Below are 23,395 nucleotides of genomic sequence, written 5' to 3'. Positions count from 1 at the left end.
AAAAGGCCTAATAGGATGTGTGACAGTGTAAACAAAATCTAAACTAAAACTGTTTATACGTTGGGATTTCAAATGTTTTAATTAATACATTTGTTTGATTTGTACTAATAAACATTGATAAAATGTATTACCAATATGGTCACGATCGTGCTTAAAGAATTTGTCGTTAAAGATAGATGTTTAATATTTTTTTTACACTTTTAGATGACTACAGTTTAAAAAATCGTTAAGTAACACGTATTACATTTATATTTTTATATTTTTTTTAAAAATATTTTTTAAAAATATTTTTAAAAAAAAATTAAATATAACACATGTTATTTAACGAGTTTTTTTTTTACATAATATAGAAAATATTACACACCTATTTTAAATAAAATTTCTTTAAGCACAAAAAATAAATTTTGGGTATGGTTTTGATTTTAGTTTAGACACTTATTTTTATATTAAGCCGAGATGTAATAAGAATCTGCCATGTTTTGATATTTCAAAGGCTTAATTATAAAATAAGTGTCCAAACTATATTGTTTTTCTCAAATAGGTGCCCAAACTTTTTTTTGAATCATCCAGGTGCCTAATGTTACAAATATTACCACTTTAGGTGTTTGAGCCGTAACTGGCATTAAATTTCTACTTTAAGTGACATGTGTCACGTTCAGGTAATTTTGAAAATAACTAGACATCATGATGTAGTTCGAGGTCACCTCAGCATCACGGGACTCACACCCCTCTAATCTACGACGTAGGTACTTTGGATAAGACCTGAGTCACGAAGCATCGACATCTTACGTTCAAATGATAGTCGTTACTAAGTACCTAGGATGAAATATGGGTCACGAATCATGAACATCTAACAACCGACTAGTATATACTTCTAGAGTACTCGGGACGTGTCTAGGTCACAAAGCTTCAAAGTGACATTCAACTAGCATTTAAAGTGATCTCGCACTGATTTGGATAATTCTCAATCAATTAGACGGTCGTCACACACACACAAGTAACTCGAGTGTCTTCATTGTTTCTCAAGCGTCAAATAAAGGCACAAGTCTAATATAATCATACTTCATAAGGTTCTTATGATTTACACACATATAACATTATTATCATATTGTTATCTCGTCTTTATTAATAAGCTTTTCTATAGAAATAAGCATCACATCTCACATTAACCAATGCCACACAAGGACAAATGAGGTAATTAGACTACACACTACCATAGTTCTACAAACAGGTGAGGTTATCCCATTACTCGTTACTATCTCGCTCGTTCTCTAATCTAAAATGTTATGTAAGGGTTTATCGATCTTTTAATGTTTTATTCCAATAAGGAAATTAATATTCATCGATATTCATTTGATATATTATTATTAGTCTGACACTTGATTTGGGGTTGTCTAATCAATAACGACTCTCTAGTCGCTCTCATCAAACTTCCCAACAGTTCATCCTTAAATTAGATGTTCAACTTGTGTATCTTTGATTTATAGATGTTCACGTGGTACTTGATTTCTTCTATCACACTATTCGCAAGGTTCATCCCCTTACTTGCGATCGTTTGATATGTGCTCAATTGAGAGGTATTTGGGAGTATCCTACCATTTAAGGTTATTTCGATCATAACCAACTTCGAAGAATGTTTTTAATCATTTGTAACCATTTAAGCCTCCCTCAGGCTAAAACCCACCATTACGGGTCATCCCTCGTTCTTCAGGTCTTAACGAAATCGAAATTAACAATCCAAAATAGGCCGTATCGATACCCGACATGTAGTATCGGTACTCCCTAGTCAACTACCGATACTCTCTTGAGTATTATTGCCAAAAATAGCTTCAAAGTTGCAAAAAATCCCTTCAGTATCAATACTTACACCCTCATTATCGATACCAAAGGAATAGTATCGATACTCCCCCTAACAATATCGATGTTACCCTTATAAAATGCCAAACAAATCTTCTCAATTCATCTAATGTCGATATTGTTCATCTAACATCGATACTTAAACCTAGAAATGTCTCATTTAAGCTCAGAAAACACTTAAGAATCCTTCCAAACACCATCTATGGGATAAATCAAGTAAAAACCCTAATATCACTAAACACTAAAATCTCAGCAAATCATCATGATTATGAAAGTTATAAGACCACAAAGGATCATAAATACACTACCCTGACACTTGAATCTCAAAATGAAACTCATTTCTTAGCTATACTTTCTCCTTCTCTTTTTGGATTAAAAAACTCTCCGCCCTTTTTCTCTGGCCATCAAGAGAAATTATGAGTTTCTAATTAAAAAGGATGTTTTTGGAAGACTAAGGGACGAATTTAAAGTCTAAAGGAAACCTGAAAGATGCTCAATAACTTACCTTTGAGCTATGGTACTTAGAGAGAAAGGATGGAGAAGAAATGAGAGAGAAGAAAATAAAGAGAAAAAATATAAAAGCCGAAACACTCCAAAAAAATCTCAAAATATCAGTCATATTTTCATAAATGGGATAATTACACTTTTTGTCCCTCATGCTTTGATCCCAAAAATACCCTCTTTTATAACCCTTTGGGTGCAATCCTAGCCCAAAGCAAGCCCAAACTTGGTTCAATTCTTCTTAATGGACTAATAGGTTCATCTAAGGCTTACTCATGTCAACTCAAACTACTAATTCAGACTTCAGGGTGTTGCACTTATTCAAATTGAAAGTTATCCCTTGAGATCTCGGGTTCGAACATCATGAATATTAGGGGTATAAGTATGTAATGTGGTAATGACTATTTCCATCCACCAAGAAGTATGCAATGTGGTAATGACTATTTCATCCACCAAAAAGTGAGTCCCCCCCCCCCCACTTGTTCCTTTGATTTAGAGCAGCATAGAGAAGTCGGTTGCAAATTACTCCAAGTGTATAGAGCACTAAAACAATCTAAAAATTTAGCTATTTAGCACCAAACAAAATATCTAAATTTCCAATTGGGTCCAAAGAAATCAGTGTGAGGCCACTTGACTCCCTGAATCATTGCTAATAGCTTCGATCTTTCTCAATTTCCTCTTGTGCCCAACCTCTGATGACAACCTGACCAATATCCAACATTAACTCCCAAAATATAAAATTATCTGAATTTCATATAAATCATATTTTTTATCTTATGTTTTATAAATTTATTAGGGTAAACTACATCTGATATCACTGAACTTCAGGCGTTGTATCATTTATACCACTGAACTTTTAATTTTACCAATTATAGCACTGAACTTTTATTTTCGTTTCAATTATACCACTGAACCGTTAAATCGTTAATTAGACGATTATTGTATGAATGAAGAAATATGTCTAGCATGCATACCCCAAGTTCAAGTGCAAGGAAGTGTCGGAATGATCTTCATCGTCGTCATCGTCTGATGCGTCGTCAAAACCGAAAGCAGCCTTTAAAGTGTTGGGAGAGAATGTTATTTGCAGAGGATTGCGTTGTAGTAAATTTGAGCTTGTTTTTTGTTGCAACTCCTCAACCTTAGTATATATATGTGTGTCACATAGATAATAGAATTTATATTACAAACACTTAAATTTATTTTGGTTATATTTCATGTGTACCTGTTTACGTAGGCTCTCCTTCTCAAGAAGAGCTTTCTGCTCCTGAAAAAAATAAATATATTAAAAGCAATGGATCCTCATATTCATATATATATATATATATATACACACACACACACAGTTGTAGACTCCATTAAAGAAATTACCTGTAGTTTAGACCTTTTAAGCTGCTCCAGCAGAAGTTGCTCCTGAAACACCACAGCTCCACTTAAACAACTTTTTATTTCATTTTTATTAGTTTCAACTTATTGACCGATTAATTGAGATCGGATAATACAAAGACTTATTATTATGAGACAGTTTTCCGAATATATTTTTCCGAATAAAGAGAGGTGGATAAGTAGGGGTGTAAATGAACAGAGCGTTCAACGATCTGTCGTGAACCGTTCGTATAACGTCGTTTATTAAGTTAGATAAATTAATATGAACAAAATTTTTATGTTCATTTAATAAACGAACAAACACGAATTAAGGCGTGTTTAGTTTGTTTATGTTCACGAACAAGCTCGTTTATTAGCTTGTTTACTCGTTCTCCTTTTCCTGTTATTGGCGAAGATAGAGACTAAATTGAACGTAAGCTAAAATTTAGAGTTCAAATTATGAAAATCAATGATCTTAATGAATTGTGGCGCAATTTCGCCATTTTTCTTTGGTTTGCAGATAAAATGGTAGAATGAGAGTGTTGGTTGTCAAACATTAAACCAACATGTTTACGAAAGCTAAACAGCATGTTCCTGAACACTAAATTAACGAACACGATACTAAAAATTTAAGCGAACACAAACCAAATATGAAACCTTTCAAAAATAAATAAACGAACACGAACATAACTTTATTTATTTAAGCTTGGTTCAATTACATCCCTATGGATGAGACAAGGGTTAAAAATGGAAATCGAAGAGTACCTTATGCTCTTTAACTGAGAATAACCCTTCATTTAATTGATGCTCCAGTTGTTGCAGCTCCTTGAAACTCATACCCTCCAGCTCCTTTCCATTCAACCACCTGCAACTCTTTCGTTTACCCAATTCTCTTTTCTTATTTTACAAATGGAAAATGCATAATATCAAAAATAGCTCCCGATATTTATCAAAATAATCATTTTATCTTATATTTTATTTTATGAGTATTTTGACCCTCAACGCTATATTTTAGGGCAAAAGGACCCCTAACATTTGACAGAATAATCACTTTGTTCTTTGTTCTTTTTTCCTAGGGCATTTTAGCCCTCAACGATTCATTTTAGGTTAAAAAAGCCCATATTTTAAAGCGTTAATAGTATGTTAACTAATGGTTTTCATCCATGGAGATTGTTTTACCCCAAAGTGAAATGTTGGGTACCAAAATGACCATTTTGATAAACACTTGTCCTATTTTTGGTATTATGCCAATGGAAAATGCAATAAGAAGAAGAAGATTACATGTATGCAGCACGCAGCCTTAAATACTCCTCTTTCAGAGTGTTCACATCAATTGGTTTAGGGTTCGGCTTTTTGTAAACCATGCACAACAAAACACCAGCATCAGAATCAATGCAAATTAACCAAAGGATAAATTACACATTTAGTACCTAAATAATAAGTTTTTAATCTATTTTAGCACCTAACTTCCAATTTTTTAAAACCATACTTGAAATTTAGTCGTTTTAGTACCCGCGGTTAAAAATTTTAATTTTTGATTCATTTTAGTATCGCACTCAAAGTTTAACGTTAAGTTTGAAAAAAATTGAAAGTTTATGTATTAAAACATATCAAAACTGATAATTTATGTACTAAACGCGTTAAGTTTTTAACGGCGGGTACTAAAATGAAATGAAAACTAAACGTTAGGTATGATTTTGAAAAATTAAAAATTTATATACTAAAATAGACAAAAACTAATAGTTTAGGTACTAAATACATAGTTTACCCCTAACCAAATTTTGGTTTAACATTACCTCTGGTTTTTCTTCACCGGAAGACTCATCAATTGCTTTCCCTCTATTGAATCTTGAAAGAGTTTCTTCCATGCTACATTCAATTTTCATCATCAACTCATTTTTTTCTATATAGATTATAGAGTAAACTACACATTTAGTACTTCAACTATCATTATTGTTCTATTTTGACCATTCAACTATTTTTGTTTCAAAATCATACTTAACATTGCGTTTTGATTTCAGTTTGGCTATCCACACGGTGATGCTGACATGTCAACATAAGTAATGTCACCCCATGAGTGATCAAAACGAAACAAAAGTAATAATTGAAATACTAAACGTTTAGTTTACCATAATACTTGGTTTTCAATAATTTTCTCCCATTTTTTTCTCGGAAAAGAAAAAGAAAAAAAACCCAGCAACGAAAATAAATACCTAAAATATACTATCTTTTTCATTTAAGTAATTAAAGTATTTTATTATCAAAACAAATACCTAAAAGTTATCTTTTTGGTCAAAATAGATACCTGGTGCTAGACCATTGATAAACCTTGCCGGTGCCGGAGAAAATAATGACACCAACTTCAGCATCGCACAAGATGGACAACTCTTTTGCTTTCTTCAACAGCCCATTTCTTCTCTTTGAGAATGTTACTTGCCTGCTATTCAAATTCTCTATCTTCTTCATCTCAATCTTCCTTCTTCCCATTTTCTTTTTCTTGGGAAAAAACCCAAAATTTTCTTTTCCTTTTCTCTTTCAAAGCAAAGAGCAGTCGTGATTAACAATACAAAAAAGGAAGGAAAATATCATGGAGAATTTTAAGATGAGAAAACTAGTGGTGTTCGTATATAACTACGCTTCTCATGTAGGATGGGATTCTATGGAACAAGTAATGGAAGGAAAGTGTGACTGAAATTAGGATATACTGTGGAAAAAAGGTGATAGATGGGATACTATATCTAGCAATTCTCCATATATGGAAGTCTTTTTCATTAGGGTAAACTACGCATTTGGTACATAAACTATTAGTTTTGATCTTTTTTAGTACTTAAACTTTCAAGTTTTTTTTCAAAATCATACCTAAAGTTTAGGTTTTCTTTCATATTAGTATCTCGTCGTTAAAAACTTAACGTATTTAGTACCTAAACTATCAGTTTTGGTCCGTTTTAGTACCTAGACTTTCAATTTTTTTCAAAACTTAACGTTAAATTTAGAACGAGGGTGCTAAAATGAAATAAAAACTAAAGTTTTTAATGGCGGGTACTAAAATGAAATAAAAAATAACTTCAAGTATAGTTTTGAAAAGAATTGAAAGTTTAGGTCTAAAACGGACTAAAACTAATTTAGATACTAAACGTATAATTTACTCTTTTTGTTACAGTAGTAGCTAGTTTTCCCTTCCTACTCACTTTTTACCTTTCTCCTTTCTTTTCCCAATTTAATTATTACTCGTAACATATTTTAAGATAATTATAAGATAATATTTGTTTAAAAAAAAATTGTCTTTTAACAACGCATACACGTAGAGATGAGCACGACTTAAATTTGATAGGTTTCAATCCCAAACTAATTCTATTGGGTTATTTTTTTTAAAAAAAAAAATCAGATTTGAGTCGGGTCGAAAATTTTAAAAGATTTGAGTCGGGTCCCGAAAATTCAACCCATACTCATACCTACTCTTACAAGACACAACTATTTAAACCCAAATTCTAATAATAATCCTGCTACACTAAAATCAATAAATAAATTTATCTCTTTTTATTTTTTTATTATATTTCTAACAGGAAAAAAATTATCAACTCATGTTCATTTGGTCATAGAATGCATGGCCCTTTCTAAAAGTAGGTTGAGCATGCAAAACTTGCAATGACTCATGAGATTTGTCATTTTACATTCCATTAATAAAATATATTATTAAAATAGGGGTTGTATTCTTAAATGTGGCATTTCTTTTTAAGATAATAATATTACTTTTTTTAAAAAAAAATAATATTATTTTTCAAAAAGTATAAAAGCAAAACTTGATTCCAAATGCATCCTTATTGTATAATTTGTGAATGTCAACTGACTATTATTGTTGAGATTAGGTTTCCCATTGCTATTGGGGTTTTGTTGGATAAGTAGGGAAAGGATTTAGAAAGATAAGATAGGGTAAAGTACGTATTTAATACCTAAACTATCAATATTAATCCGTTTTAATATCTTAATTTCAATTTCTTCAAAATCATATCTAACGTTTGGTTTTTGTTTCATTTTATCATCTTTCTGAAATGATGATAATAACAAATAGTAATATTTTCCATAATTAGTCAATAATATTCTTTTAAAAATTTATATAATAAAATTAAGTACACTAATTTAATATTTTTTATCTTAGATTAAAATGATACTATTATAAAATAGTATTCGACTCTAAACCATTTGGTAATAAACACACTCAAACACCTCTATTTATAGAATGTTTTGAAATAATTATATTATAATATAATATCTGTTTAAAAATCCTCGATCTCATGAAGAACAACATTCTATTTAATACTCAAATGTAAGACCACTCGATATAATAATATCATGATACAAGTGGGATAGCTTTCATGCTATACAATATACACTAAATTTCTTTTCCTATGCTCTCAGAACTCAGGTGACAAACTTGTATAAGTAAAGCAAAAGGCCGATTCTAAGATAAACTGACCTGTGTTTTATGAAATGTGCAACATAAGAATCAAGCTTAAAGCACCCTCATCACTCATTCCTCGGGCCGAAACAAAGTATATGTCGAGCTCGTCCCCGTCTTCGGAACCTGCATGAATTAAACTCTATGTAAGGAAGAAGAATTAATGGTGATGCCAACGTGTCATCATAAGATAACGTCACGTCTTGCCGCATCAACAATTCTGTTTATTTTTTAACGACGGGTGACCAAGACGGAACAAAAACATAATGCAAAATGTGATTTTGAAAAATAATAATAACTGGGTGATAAAAACAGAACTGCAGGAATAAGTGAAAGACTAAAAACGTAATTTACCCTATAACTTAATCAGGCGACATAAACTACACAAAAGATAGAACATGTGAGCTATAAACTACAACAGAACCTTAATCTACTAATAATATCATTTTATTCTAGTTCTTCTAAAGGGATAAAACGTTAATGTAAAATTATACCAACCTCAGGATTATGAGATGGTCCGGTGGGAAGAACAGGAACAAGGGATGTCCAAAGCACAGGGTCCACCAAGGAGTCTATGGCATTGTAGTTGGTGAAAAGTGGAGCAGACAAGAAAGGAGTCGAAGGGAACACATTTTTCTGAAGAGACAATCCTCCACTCATCACCATTGTGGCTTCGAGTCTACCGCTCCCGGTATCATGACTTACCGATTTCTCAGCTGCCTTGCCAAGATCCATTTTGTTTATAGTATTTTTGTTCTCATTCTCAGCGACATGTCCTTGTTTTTTCAGTGCTCTTTCTTGAAGGCTCTTGAAATCGGCCGAAAGGGACAATATACTCAAGGCAGAGACAGAGGACCCTTTCCGTTTTGTCCCTTCGAGAGAGGTGCCAAGACAGGGCATCTGGTACGGCTCAGTAGGCTGCACTGCCCATTCTGATGTTTTAAGTTCACCGCCAAAGTCTTCTGGGCATGCATGTTTAGTTTCTTCAGAAGACTTTGCTCCAGCTTCTGCTTGATGAGTTTTGTTGGTTCCCCACCACTTGATATAACCAGTTAAATCAATCTTTCTCTCGACGCAAAAACCACCCATATTGTGGCAGGATCATCACCTACAAAATCAGTTTAAAATGATAGAATTGGACGTTACTAGGGCAAAGAACCGACATATGAGCGATACATATTATACTTGTCTAGATATGGTGCAAACTAGTTTCTTACCATAATGTATACTATTAAAGTATTCCGATCCAGCAACAAGACCAAAATATGAGCCCCACCTGCGACTATGGTAGCCAAAGATTCATATTAAAAATTAAATAATAAAAAAGTGAAAAGGGGGGAAATAACATTAATAACCAATGCATAATATGAAAGATGACATGCTCCCAAATGTTGGAAGTGAACAATATTAAGGGGAACAAAACACAAATGTTTTTTTTCCCTTCAGACTTCTTTCAGCTATAAGGGATGTTTCTTCCGACTAGCAACTGAATGGTAGAAAATGCACGTCTGCAGTATGAAAATGGATAGATATGATAAAATTGTACCTTGAAAGACCACGATATTTAGAAATTCCTCTTGAGAAACCACTGCTCTTTCTGTAAAGAGAGGCGTTATAAGTAAACAGTTCTAAACAGGAATACAGACTTCTAAAGTTCACACACACCTTCGAAGAGATGCAAGGTAGTCTTCCCTTGAAACATTCTCCATCTCTTCAAGATCCCTAGTATAGTCGGTAACCTGCACATAAATTCCCTTCCTTTAGAACATTCGATTTCAGGTAGATGAGGATTAAAGAACAAAGGTGATGAATTAAAATATATTCTTTTGTGCCAACCCAGCTCTCTCGAAAACACTCACCTTCCTCAAAAAGTACGAGAGCTCACCCAAACAAAACCGAATAAAGAAGAATAAATGGAAAATGGTATCAATTTCATGTCCCCTAAAAGGTGAAACAAAAGTTTCAAATGCCATATTTGAATATCAACACTAGGAGTAAGAAGTAAGAACTGAAAGGCAAACTCATGATTGCTAGGCAGAAGTTAAAATCTTATGAAAAGAAAACGTCTTTTGACCTGTTTTCCAAAATATATATTTATATAATGCAAGAAAAAAATATATAAGTTTATAAAAAATATCATTTTATAAAATTTTTAAGTCTAAAAACCTTTTTTCATATAAAAATGATTTCTGAAAAAATATTATAAACAATATGACAAGAGTACTTTTTTTCACTAACAAATTAGTTGATGGGGAAATGTACTAGATATAATTCAAGTTTGAATACATGATCGTGAATTCTACCCTTTAGTGTCAAATTAACAAGTAGTACGACTTCAGCACGGTATTATAATTACACATTAACAGAATTATTTTCAATTAGTAGGAAAAAAACATGATGAGCGTCCCAGGACCTAAGATTCAAAGCATCTACTTTTAGTGCTGTGACCATCTTACAGGAAAATTTATAAGCGTCCCAGGACCCCAGTATTTCAAAGCAGCAAGGTCATATGCTCTAGCAGCAGCCTCCTCCTCATCATATGTCCCTGAAAATATGTCTCTTAATAAATCGAAAATAATAGAATGAATGGACAAGCATGTTCAATAAAATAAAGACAATGAATCTTCTAACTTACCTAAGTAGACTGACAATAGCCAAATACCGTACCAATCATCAAATGCACCAAATAAGAATATTGTCAGTTGCAATAATTAGGCTTCAAATCTAATACAAGAGAGAGAGGTAGAGAGACAGACCTTGCTTCCCCTTCTTATTCTGGTTTTGATTCCAAGTGCTTTTGTCCCAAAGGTGAGCTTCGTAACGACCAGTCCATCTATGCCTATTATATATCAATGTTGAACCACAAACATCAATCACCCATGAACAGGAACGAACGGTATTAAAATTCTTTAGTAGTTTTAAAAGATTTGCAACTGTAAAAGAGGCATCACCCGAGAGAAAGGTTGCCGGATTAAATGGACCTTCAGAATGGAAGTTTATCTATTTAATATAGATATCAACTTAGCAATCGTCCCTAATAGATAGGATATCAATAGCAAACCACAGAAACCTATGTGATCTAATAATACAAATAGCTTTAAGAAAAGCATTCCTTGTTGTACGCATAATTCGGTTACTTAAGCTTAAACTATTTCTTACAGAATTGTAATCCAATACATGCTCACAACTGCTGAAAAAGAAACATACACGCTAAAAAATTTTGAAATTTGAATTAACATCTCTCCTAGTTCTAGGTCTTTTAGTCACCACGTTGTGTACCTAAGTGAAAATCCGTTGAATTTTTTCTCCCAAACCTCTTCTGCATTACGCTTTTCAAAAAGCTGGAAGAAGACTTAATATGCTATCATTTTGTGCCCTCTCCTAGGCTGCAACATACACGGCCATTCACAGCATCCTGATCAATTAATCAAAGGCAAATTTCCAACTTCATCTCCCTCTGAAGTTTCCTTCTTACCTGTCTCAAGCACCAATTATCAAACACATCAATCGGTGCCCACTGAAGTTTCACCCCCAATTTTCCTGTACTCACAACAATGATAAACTTTACAAATCAACACGTTCTCACAATTTAGTTCCTTTTACAGTCTAAAAGTCTAAAAGCTACTGTTTTTATCAATTTAACAGCTAACTTTAGTGATAACTTCCAGCAACAATTACAAATGCCCAAAGCTAAAACCAGCTGATTGAATCCATATCAAATCCATCAAGAACCATTTGAAACTGTCACCTTTCTCCCATCAATTAATCTAATAAACTAAACATGAAATTAAAAAAAAATCAGATTTCCACCAGATTCATACATCAACTTTACAAAAACTATAAATCCATGCTCATGGTCTTTCTTTTTAAATAATAAAGTAGATATTTCAAGTAAAACCGAAACTTTTAAAATAAGTAAATAAATTTCAGTAATTAATTTGATTTCCTTTTTTTTTTTACCTGGTGACTCCTCGGTAAATGGAACTGCGTTTGCCGGCGGTGCAAGGCGGCATCTTACTGATACGTTCTTTAGCGGTGCATCCCCTCTCTTTCTTCGCTTTCTTCAACCCTCTGCACAGTAGAAGCTGATCGTTTGCTATCACGGTCTCCGAATTCTCTCCGCCACTGGCCTTCGCTTTCATCCCGGGATCCGAAGACGAAGTCGAATCCATGCCTAACTAACAAAATCAAAACCCCTACCCTAAGCGAAAGAATTGCAATAAACCAAAGAGGAAAAAATAAGGAAGCTCAGAGTGTGCGTGTGGGGGGGGAGTTGGTTTTTGAGGAGTTGGTTTTCACTGTGAGTAAAGCATGAAATTATGGAAATACCCTCAATGGTTCTTGCTATTTACTTGGGGTTGGGAGATTTAAAAACCGCCGTAACGGCTAGGATAGATAGATGGGTAGTTGTGTAATTTTGGATATTTTTAAGATCTCTGTGCTTTGTCACGTGGCAGAAGCATGGGAGCCCCACGTCATGTGTGTTGCATGTTTGATGTTTCCATTGTCGTTATAATTGATTCCCAAACAAAGACAAAGAACACCAACGATGTTTATACATGGCTCAATATAAAAGGGTAAATTAGAATTTGGGTTGCTGAACTTTACTCTCTCTCCTATTTCGCTCGTCCTATTTTAAATATTTTTAATTTTCTCACCAAACTTAATCTATTAGGTTTTTTCAGTCACTCGGCCGTTAAATAGTTAACGGCATTAAAATGAGCTGTTATACAGTGCAAAACGATGTTATTTTGGTGAAAATTTTATTTTTTTTAGACTGCGGAGTGACCAAAATAGGGGAGAGTCAATACAGTGAGAAAATTGAAAACTTTTAAAGTTCAGTGAGCACAATAGGAGAGAGTAAAGTTCAATAATGAATTTTATAGTTTATCCTAATATAAAAATAAGCGTCTAAACTATACTCAAAATTGACTTTTTATCTTTAAAAAAGTGTCCGTTAAAAATAGGTGTCTAATGTTTTCTCCGTTACACTTTTAAGTGTCTACCGTTAAAATAAATTGTTAAGTGACACGTGTTACGTTCAGATTTTTTAAAAATAATTTTAAATAATATTTTATATTTTTTAGAAAAATTAAAAAATATATTTAAATTTGTAGTATGTAATAATGGTGAAAGAAGGAATAGAGCAAAAACAAGAGATTGAGGAGAACAAGTAGTGAAATTTGAAATTGGAAGATGCAATATTCATTTCAATGGAATTGGTGAACTTATCCACCTAAAACCCTATCCCCATCAAACTTTAAAATGTATTTGCGCGCAAAATTGAGACCCCGTTAAAAACAAAATTAGAGGTTATTTTATTAAAATGCTTAATACAAAAATAAGTGTCTAAAATTTATCTCGAAAAATGATTTGTTGTCTAAAGAATTTTTTACTAAAAATTAGTGCTTAAAGTTTTCTTAACTACACTTTTAGGTGGTCACTGTTATTTTTTTATTTTTAATAATAAAAATATTATTTTTAATAAAAATGAAAATTAAATTAAATTAGATGACCTTATTCTCATATGTAATGGGGTAAGGGGGAGGTAGAGTAGTAGGTTGCCCCCAACGCCAGGTTGAGAACAGCTTCCGTGAAAGACCTCCGTTATGAGTTGCCCTCAGTGGGACTCGATCCCATGACCACAAGGTTAAGAGCCTTGTGCTCTACCAACTGAGCTAGACGGAGCAACGACGAGGATGGGTTTTGAGCGGAATTGGACGGTGGTCCTAATGGTGGTTACGGCGTGGCATATGGACGTTGAGATCAACCGGAATCAAAGAAAAATAATGACGGTGGCTTAAAATTCAACGAGCCTTCGAACGCTTCTCCACAGCAAAGATGGCAACTTATGGGGAAAGGACAAATGGAGTTTGATCGGGAGTCGACGTCACTCCTAACGACGGTGACAAGATGATCATGGAAGGGGGAAAGGGGAAGGGAGATCCGGAGAAAGGGTGGGGAAGAAAAAGTGGGGGTTGTGCATGCGGGATGTGGTTTTTTTTAATAAAAAATATTTTTTTTTAATTTTTTAAAATAAGTTCTCAAAATTATCAGGGCTCGACATGTGTTACTTAACGGTCGTTACGGTCCATGCACCTAAAAGTGCTCCGATAAAAACGTTAGACACCTAATTTTAACGAACAAAAATTTAGGCACTAAAACATTTTTAAGACAAAATTCAAACACTTATTTTTATATTAAGCCTTATTAAAATGATCACTTTTAATAATTAGTCTTTTAAAAATTATAAAGTAATTAAATTCTTTAAACGATTATAAAATATCATCACAAATGTAATGTAGGGTAAAGTATCTTTATTAAGTATTCGACTATTAAAAACTACAAAATGATCTTATGATAATAGAATGTTATTTTGTTGAGTCATTCGATTATTAAAAATTATAAAATGATCAACTAATTATTTATTATATTCCAAACTCGTCATTTTTTGTTAAAAAAATTGACAACATTCTAACGTGAACGTTAACTTGCTGATTGTTATATGATAAAATATGATCCCATAATCTTAAAAGACTATCATATCACAATCATCATGTTAACATTCGACTTAGACAACTATCAATTTTTTAACAGAAAAAGACATGTTTGGAACATAATGAATACTCGGGTGACTATTTTGTAACTTTCAATAATCAAGGGACTCGACAAAACAACATTCTATAATCGAATGACTATTTTATAACTTTTACTAGTCGAGAAACTTAATAAAATAATACCATATAATCAGGGGACCATTTGCGTATTTTACACTATAATGTAATATATTTGAAAAGCTTTGAATTATGGGCAAAATTGGCCCAATAAGCTAAGCGAATAAAAAAATTAACCCATTAAACCAACCCGGATTTTAATTTGTAATATACGGCAAATGCTAGCCGTGACAAGTTGGTCCAACTAATATTTTTTATTCAAACTCATCACGTCGACGTGATGAGTTCAAAAAAATATATTTTTTATTAGAATTTATCACGTCATAATAAAAAGTTCCAATAAAAAATATATTTTATTAAAACTCATCATGCAGATGCGACGAGTTCCAATTAATTCCCAAAATAAAATGTCTGGTGCTATGTCGGGCTAAATAATTAGCCCACCTACGATATTGGGCCAATTTTGCCTTGAATTATGTCTACATCCATTTGGATATGGGTCTTAAAAGACTCATTGTGATTGGTATGTAACAGATAAAATAAAACTAGAACATAAAATTAGCTGATCCTATTCTCATATGTAATGGGGGTAAAGGGATGAAGAGTAGTAGGCTGCCCACAACGCCAGATTGAGAGCAGCTTCCGTGAAAGACCTCCGTTATTAATTGCCTTCAATGAGACTCGATCCCACGACCACAAGGTTAAGAGTCTTGAGCTCTACCAACTGAGCTAGACGGGTATCTAACAAAATAATTCAAAACTTAAAGGGTAAATTGCATGTTTAGTACCTAAACTAACAATTTTAATCTATTTTAATACCTAAAATTTCAAAAAAAAAATTAAAATCATACCTAAAGTTTAGTCTTTTGTTTCATTTTAGTACCCATGTTTAAAATTTAACGTTAAATTTTGAGGGGAAAATATATTAAAAATTTAGGTACTAAAACGGACCAAAATTGATAGTTTAAGTACTAAACACGTTAAGTTTTTAACGGTGGGATACTAAAATGAAACAAAAACTAAACTTTAGACATTACTTTGAAAAAACTGAAAGTCTAGATACTAAAACGGACAAAAATTAATAGTTTAGGTACTAAATACGTAGTTTACCCAAACTTAAATGCAAAACATGACAAGATGGAAACAAAAATTCCAATTATGCTCAATATCCATTGATTATACCTTAAAATTCAACTACACAGGATACAAACAACCATCAAATTTTCACCAAGAACATTTGCAGCATCTCATCTACCAACAATCATTTCATTCTAAGAACATCTAAACTACTGAGATAAGCCTATCTAGACTTTAATGAGATCAGACTTAGACTACATCTAAACCCTAAATACAAAAATTAACAATAATTAGCGGTAGATATTTACACGACTCCAATCTACAAATACTATTCTTAGAATCAAATTGTTGTAAAAACAGACTAAAGTAATGCTTCACAAGCGCGGAAGAATTTCAGATTACCTAGTCTTTCTTGTATTTTATCTGCATATTCAGCCCCACACCCTTTCTGTGAAAAGGAGACGATATCAACAAACATCCCTCTCGAAGGTTGAATTCCGGCATCCTCCATCCACTGAAGAACCTGCATAGAGATTTTCCGAGGAGGTTTGAATCATATAATGTAGCATAATGCTATTGCTGCAAAAGTAAGAAGTTTTAGGACTTGGGTCGCCTAAATCAAAGGCCATTCAGATTATAACATGTAGCCATCATGCCAGAATTTCAAATTAGAAAAATAGATGAATCCATATCATTTACACCATATATCTAAGATAATCTATGGTGTAGGTTAAAGGTTGATACGAAATGGTTAAGAGCTAATACAGAAGTATAACCTCAATATATTTCCGCCAATTTCCAGCCGCCAATAGATTTTTCAGCAAGATTGAGTATGTACTAAAGTTGACTGGAACACCTGACGATATTATCTTGTAAAACAGCTGCATGTGTCCAATTAAAAAAATGGAAGGCAATTAGGATGTGCAAGATAAGAATAATCAACCTCCGCACCGATCATTAACCTTAGTGATAGAACTTGAAAGCTTTCAAGTCCTTCAGAGAGGGACCAGAAACATAAACTTTTATTACATATATAAATATTAAGGAAATCACGTACCTTCATCATAGATTCAATTTTTCCACTCCTCCCAAGCAGATGAAGAAGTTGATGCAAAAGCCCAATGGAAACCGAAGGGAACCAAGGCTCCATTAGTTTGATCAGGTCAAGTGTGGTCTTCCAATCTTGTAAACTTGATTCAAACTCCCAATGTTAGTTTCTAGTTAGCAGATAAAGCAGACTGATTTTCATGTAAAAGAGGGGAAAATCTATTTATCTGAAAGCTTCATCGCAAGTGAGATTAGACATTTGAAGGAAAAACAACACACTTAGATGATGCAGGATAATCCATTATTATATTTAGACATGGAACAAAAAAGGCGACATCAATAGATATAGGATTACATATTACGCTATTGCTTTGATATTGTACAGGTAAAATGACATCCGATTTGACTCCAGCAAAAACTAGTCATTTCTTCCATCTATTTCCCCCCTTTTAAATGCAAAAGGGATAAAATTGGGTGTCAATATAAGTGTAGCTACATGGATTCATTATCCTCAAATTCTGGAACTTCTTCAATAGTTAATTTTCCTCTGCTATAAGGGTAAAAATAGAAAGATTTGCATCAGCTGCAAGCAAGCACACCAGGAGGGGAGAAAAAACAACCCTAAAGAATATTGTTTGAAAAAGGGGCAAAAATTTAATGAAACCTGTTTCATTCAGAAAATATAGACATGAAACTTACATGCTACAAGCTGATACCATTTCAAATAAAACAGCATCGTTTAAAGGAATTGTTTTCTCTGTCATATACTCTCCTAAAACAAGAACCTTGGTCGGTTGTCCTCCTTTGTTAAAAGCTCGCATTAAAGCTGAACATGATATAGAATCTGGTTGGATATTATTTTCTTCCATCTCAGGAAAAAGTGCAGAAGCCTTTGCCCAATTTTCTGAAACATTACATAGCACCAAGTTTTAGTTGTCAAAGAAGTTCTTTCCAACTAAAGAAGGGATACTTACGAACAAATTGAACATATTATCATGAGAAATAACAAATTTTGATGCAGCTATAAATAAATCTCCAAGTAAAAGTAAACAAAGTTCTTTAGATGAAGTTACCGATAAATTTTTTTTTTGATAGAAATGGGATGCCTCATTAAAAACCCCCTTCATAACCATCAAGCTACAAGGATAACTTGACGGACATTGGAAGGAGGAAAAGGGTACCTCAAAATTTTATTCCTGAAATACCAAGTACATCAATAGTTCATTACAACCATACACAACCATCTTCTTATCAAAAAAAAAAAACATACACAACCAAAAGATTTCATCAAAAAAGAACCCACAATAATCTGCCAACTTAAGAAAAGCTAGCTAACAAAGTACCATGGAAAAAGTACCATGGAATCAATCAAAAGACTTCCATGGTATAGAATTGAAAAGGGTTTAAGAAAATATCAGATAAGATAATAAAAGTTACATTGGAAAGAACTCTCTCATTTAATCTCCACATTTGCAGTTTCCTAGTAGTAAACTTAAGAAGTGTATTGTGCAACTAACCTGCAGCATTGTAAGCATGAAGCATTGCAGTATATGCAACAACATCGGGACTACAACCAGCAACCTTCATCATGTTGAACATTGATTCAGCTTCAGCAACTTGGCCCTGAAATGTGTATTCAAAGAAGAAAATAAATAAGAAAACATGTCCCCCATGTTGTATACGAACAACTAAAAAATAACACCGTGCTGAAGCACCTGCCTGTTTACTATGGACACAAATAAGAGAAGAGTAGACCTCCTTGGTTAAGGGAATTTTCAAACCAACCATGTCATCAAGAAACCCAAGTGCCTCACTATATTTGGACTGTTTACAGCAACCACTTATCAATACTGTATAAGTAACAGAATCTGCTATGACTTTCCTTTTCCTCATGGATTTGTACAAAGCTAAAGCCTTCTCAAACTCTCCGACATTCATATAACTTCCAATTGCTGAATTGTAGGCAACTGTATTCAGTTTGATACCTCGGAACTCTGCTGCTGACAGCACAGTATCAATATTAACTTTTTGCCCACAGCGTCCACAGGAAGCTAAAAGGGTACAAATTGAGACAATGTTTGGCTCAATCCCATCTTGCTCCATTTGACGCAAGACTTCCACAGCCTCAGCTAATAAACCATTGGATCCATAGGCATCAATCAATGCATTATAACTTACAAGATTAGGTTTGCAATTCCCTCTCTTCATCATATCAAAGACTTCCCTAGCCTTTTCAGGTAATTGTGATCTTCCATAAGCATTAAGTAAAGAAGTATAAGAAACAACATCTGGACAGAAACCATTTTGTTTTATCCGGTCAAAAACAGCAACTGCTTCTCTACTCATTCCATGTGAAGCATATGCAGCCATTAGTGTGTTATATGAAACAATATTGGGTCTTATACCTTCTGCAAGCATTGTATTGAACACAGCCTTACAATTTTCAATCTGTCCACTAACAGAGTACAGGTGAATGATGCTGGTGAATGTAACAATGTCTGGGCGGCAATCTGCTCTTTCCTCTCTCATGGAATTAAAGATATCAATAGCCTTTTCATATTGTCCAAGCTTCACCAGGCAATTTATCACAATATTGAGGGTAGTTGTGTCAGGGCGAATATGTGTCCCTTTCATCAGTTCAAAATAAGACAAAGCTTTTGAATACTGGGGCCCCACTCTTATATGCAGACAATACAATGTTGTGTGTCACCAGATCTGGCCCAACTCCATTTTCTGTCATTTTCTTGCAAACCTTCAGCGCCTCTCTCCAGTTTCCACTAGATCCACAAGCATTTATCAAGTTGTTATAAGTTGATCGACTTGGAGGGATCTGCACATATACAGTAGGGTCAAAAACATCCCTGGTTAAAAGATGTAAAATTTCTGAAGAAGTGAAGTGTAAAAGACAAACACCCATTATGGCCTATAAACTTTGACCACGTAATCTTGTTCGAAGGGGAAACCCTGACAGAACTCTTAAATGGACCATGCAGTATTGCAAACATTTTCCATGCACTATGATTTCAATGTGAAAAGAACAATAAAAAATCTCAAATCAAGTTATTCCCACTAAGATTCATTAGGGAAGAAAAATACAAATACACACAGCTGCACTAAGCATGTCTTCCATGATATTCATAGCCCAACGCCATTGACCGGCTTGACCATGTGCATGGATAAGAGCATTGTATGTCTCAACATCAGGTTTGCACCTACAGCAAAGATATTACGGGACTATTATATAACACAAATTTAAATAAGATCGTTGAATTGAAAACCATAAGATGCTTCAAAAAATAATATGCACAATTTTCGAGGATATTAGAAGCTTATTGCTTGGAAAATTATAATCTCCAAAGTTAACAATATATGCAAATATCATGTTGTTGTTAGCCCTACAAGTCAATCTATCACTTGCTTTACTACAATATTTAAGTCATTTCATGTAAGTCAATTATAAATTTCTTTAGATAATTGTGATATTATTGTATAGACAGGTGTTCTATTATAAAAATTTTAACAACTCACGTAGTTAAGTACATGAGACACAAACAGCTCGCAAAGGAATTGCATTGTGTCACAATCGTTGAGTTGATATAAATTAAATCCATGTTTATAAAAACATTCCTCATCACTGTATAGTCAAGAGAATACATTTACAATGCTCAAAGACTAGGATAAATGTATGCAACCGGTTCCATAAGTTGGCACATGGAGATATTTAAAGATAACATAAGGGTGCTTGGAATGTTGACAAGTTCACTGAACATGACTCGCTATGACAGTTCCTCTTGGTATTTCACTCAAGAGTATATAGAAATACTAGTGTCAATAGTGCAACTAATACTTTGACTTTAACACAAACGGTTCCAAGAAGGGATGCCAAAGGTAGAGTGATTTTGTATATGACACGACTCATAAGAAAATGGATGAGTGATCCGGAGAGAATTCATTCCCCAAAGTGATGTAATTTGGAAATCACACACTATATTCTATACAAGATCAAACAAAAAGATGGCGTTACCTCCACTTTTGCATTTCAAAGAACAAACCCCTTGCTTGATCTGTCCGTTTATGTCTAGCATGTAATCTGATCATCATATTGTAGATATCAGTTCGTGCACAGTAGTTCTTCTGATTCTTCATCCACTCAAATACTTTTATACTATGTTCAATTGCACCCCTTTGAGTCAATTCCTGCCAAAACACCATCAAAATCACTCAACAAATACAATTTCAACCGTTAATTTCTAAGTATCCTTAGGCTCCGAGGTTTGTGCTTTTGTATCTGTCTGTTTTTTTATTAAAAATGAGTAAATAAAGAATGCAACAAATTCAAACATATTTTATTTCCTATCAATTAAAAGGGGGAAAAATATTTTTCCGTTGTTTAACGATTTTAATTATTTTAAAGTTGACTTGTTAAAATTTCTAAACTTCTATTAGAAATAGCAAAAGTAACTTCTGGTTTTCTGTGTTTATAACTTAATAAAGTAGAAGAGGGTTTCAAATTGCGGCCGGATAGCAGAATAGCGGCCACTACATTTATTGTGTAAAATTGCAGTGTGAAGTTGGATCACACCAATAACGGTGGGTCGCAGCCGCAAATTAACATTAGCGGCCAATTGCAGCAATCCCACTATTGTTCTGCTATTCTAATTTAAAAAAAAGAGAGAGATTAGCTCCTTTCTCTAATACAACAACTCCTTTTAAATAAATTTACTCATTATAACTACAACCGTGATAAATACAATCGAAAATGCGACCACAACCGCAATTTTAATCCCCGAGTAGAAGTACCTTGATGAGGAAAGGGAAATTCTTCCTCGCAAAACGACCAACCCAGCGATTCAGTACCGGTTCGACATTTTCCCAATGATTGAGCTCCAGAACCCGGTCGACCACCTCGGATATGGTCCAGTCCTTCTGGAAGCGGTTGCCTTCTACACGCAAACGGTAGCGTTTAGGTATATCGGCCTTCCCGAGTCCACTCAAGCGAGTGGAAACCTCATGGTGGCCGCCGTCGTAGTCGACGAAGGTGGATCTGTGCTCCTCGAAAGCGGTGTCGTTTTCGCGTTTCTTGCATAGTGTAAGGGATCTGTGGGTAGAGGAGTGAGCGGAAGCGGGTGAGTTGAGTGGGAATTTGATAGCGAGTGGATGGGATAGAGTGGTCATTTCAGATGAGAGTGGAGAGAGAGAAGGTTGGAAGTTGATAACATTACTTGGAAGCTCAATTTTGTTAGATAAAATGATACGCGAAATGCTTATACTTTTAAAAAGAATCGATTTAGTCCTTGTACTATTTTCTCTTTTACTCTGATTTTCTAATTCAAAAAAAAAAAAACTCAATTTGGTTTAGGTTGGAATTTGATAACATTTTCCGTTATTAACCAACCTTAGTATAAATCCTTCGTCGTTTTTATGCTATAAGTTAACCATAAGTTTCTGGTAAAGTTATCTCCATGATTATTTTCCTTCGTCATTAGTATGAATGATCGTATTAATTTTTATTCGTTTTAGTAATTAAACTTTTAATTTCTTCAAAATCATACTTAAAGTTCAATTTTTATTTTATTTTAGTATAGAGTACACTTAAGGTTTAGGGAGGGTATAGCTCACTCTACTGTAATTACTAGTGCTGGAACCTATGACCTCTAGAAACAACAACGATTCCTTTAATCACTGAGGTAAATTAATTCATGTGAAATATTATATATTTATATATTCATATGTAATATTGCAATGATTGATGACATATAATCTATTTTATTTACTCAAGTTGTTGTCTACTTATATTGTAATATTTATAATCACCTAATGAAGTATAATAGAGTATGTGTATCACTAAATTTTATAGAACTTGATGTTCGATTTATTTACGTGCACGAATTGATAGGTTGTTGATGATCGAGTCAGAGCAATAACATCGATAAGAAGTCCTAACAATTTTTATATTTATGATTTTAACTTGATTTTTTTTAAGATTATAAAGAGTATGAGAAAATAACCTCAGTAACCGAAAATACCTTGTAATATACGATTTTGATCAACTTTTTTTGGATTTGCCAAAATGACCAAATAAATCGCAATGCGATCGATAATTCGCAACGCGATAGTCGAAGTTCGCATTGCGATTTATTCCAAATTCGTTGCGATAGGCGAAGTTCACGTTGCGATTCATTCCAAACCGTTGCGATAGTCGAAGTTCGCGTTGCGATTCATTCCAAATCGTTGCGATTCGCGTTGCGATTCATTCCAATTCGTTGCGATAGGCGAAGTTCGCGTTGCGATTCATTCCAAATTCGTTGCGATAGGCGAAGTTCGCGTTGCGATTCATTCCAAATTCGTTGTGATAGGCGAAGTTCGCGTTGCGATTCATTCCAAATTCATTGCGATAGTCCAAATATTGCATTTGTTTCTT

General features: G+C 33.6%; 2 protein-coding genes and 1 pseudogene across 2 annotated transcripts; all 3 read right to left on the bottom strand.

Annotated features, from left to right (window-relative positions):
• Positions 1 to 2,964: 2,964 nt before the first annotated feature.
• On the bottom strand, positions 2,965 to 6,297 carry LOC120143151 (agamous-like MADS-box protein AGL18). Its single transcript, XM_039157544.1, has 8 exons — positions 6,026 to 6,297; positions 5,517 to 5,589; positions 5,002 to 5,069; positions 4,486 to 4,585; positions 3,727 to 3,768; positions 3,581 to 3,622; positions 3,333 to 3,496; positions 2,965 to 3,061 (listed from the first exon to the last, which is right to left on the bottom strand). Exons 1-8 carry the CDS (start codon positions 6,205 to 6,207, stop codon positions 2,974 to 2,976), a joined length of 759 nt encoding a protein of 252 aa, XP_039013475.1. The 5' UTR covers positions 6,208 to 6,297; the 3' UTR covers positions 2,965 to 2,973.
• Positions 6,298 to 8,066: 1,769 nt separating this feature from the next.
• LOC120143184 lies at positions 8,067 to 12,402 on the bottom strand (annotated as a pseudogene).
• A 3,691-nt stretch (positions 12,403 to 16,093) lies between these two features.
• LOC120142990 (pentatricopeptide repeat-containing protein At2g41720-like) lies at positions 16,094 to 22,176 on the bottom strand. Its single transcript, XM_039157422.1, is given in 10 exon segments — positions 16,094 to 16,450; positions 16,704 to 16,808; positions 16,985 to 17,117; positions 17,674 to 17,878; positions 18,492 to 18,597; positions 18,694 to 19,641; positions 19,643 to 19,804; positions 20,081 to 20,186; positions 20,999 to 21,171; positions 21,775 to 22,176. Coding segments are annotated over 10 exon segments (2,475 nt in total). The 5' UTR covers positions 22,150 to 22,176; the 3' UTR covers positions 16,094 to 16,288.
• Positions 22,177 to 23,395: the final 1,219 nt, after the last annotated feature.

This window comes from Hibiscus syriacus, unplaced genomic scaffold (assembly GCF_006381635.1).
Source record: "Hibiscus syriacus cultivar Baekdansim isolate YM2019G1 unplaced genomic scaffold, ASM638163v2 tig00110833_pilon, whole genome shotgun sequence".
Taxonomy (NCBI): domain Eukaryota; kingdom Viridiplantae; phylum Streptophyta; class Magnoliopsida; order Malvales; family Malvaceae; genus Hibiscus; species Hibiscus syriacus.
The sequence above is the reverse complement of the archived record's forward strand: the minus strand, read 5'-3'. Positions and strand labels throughout refer to the sequence as shown.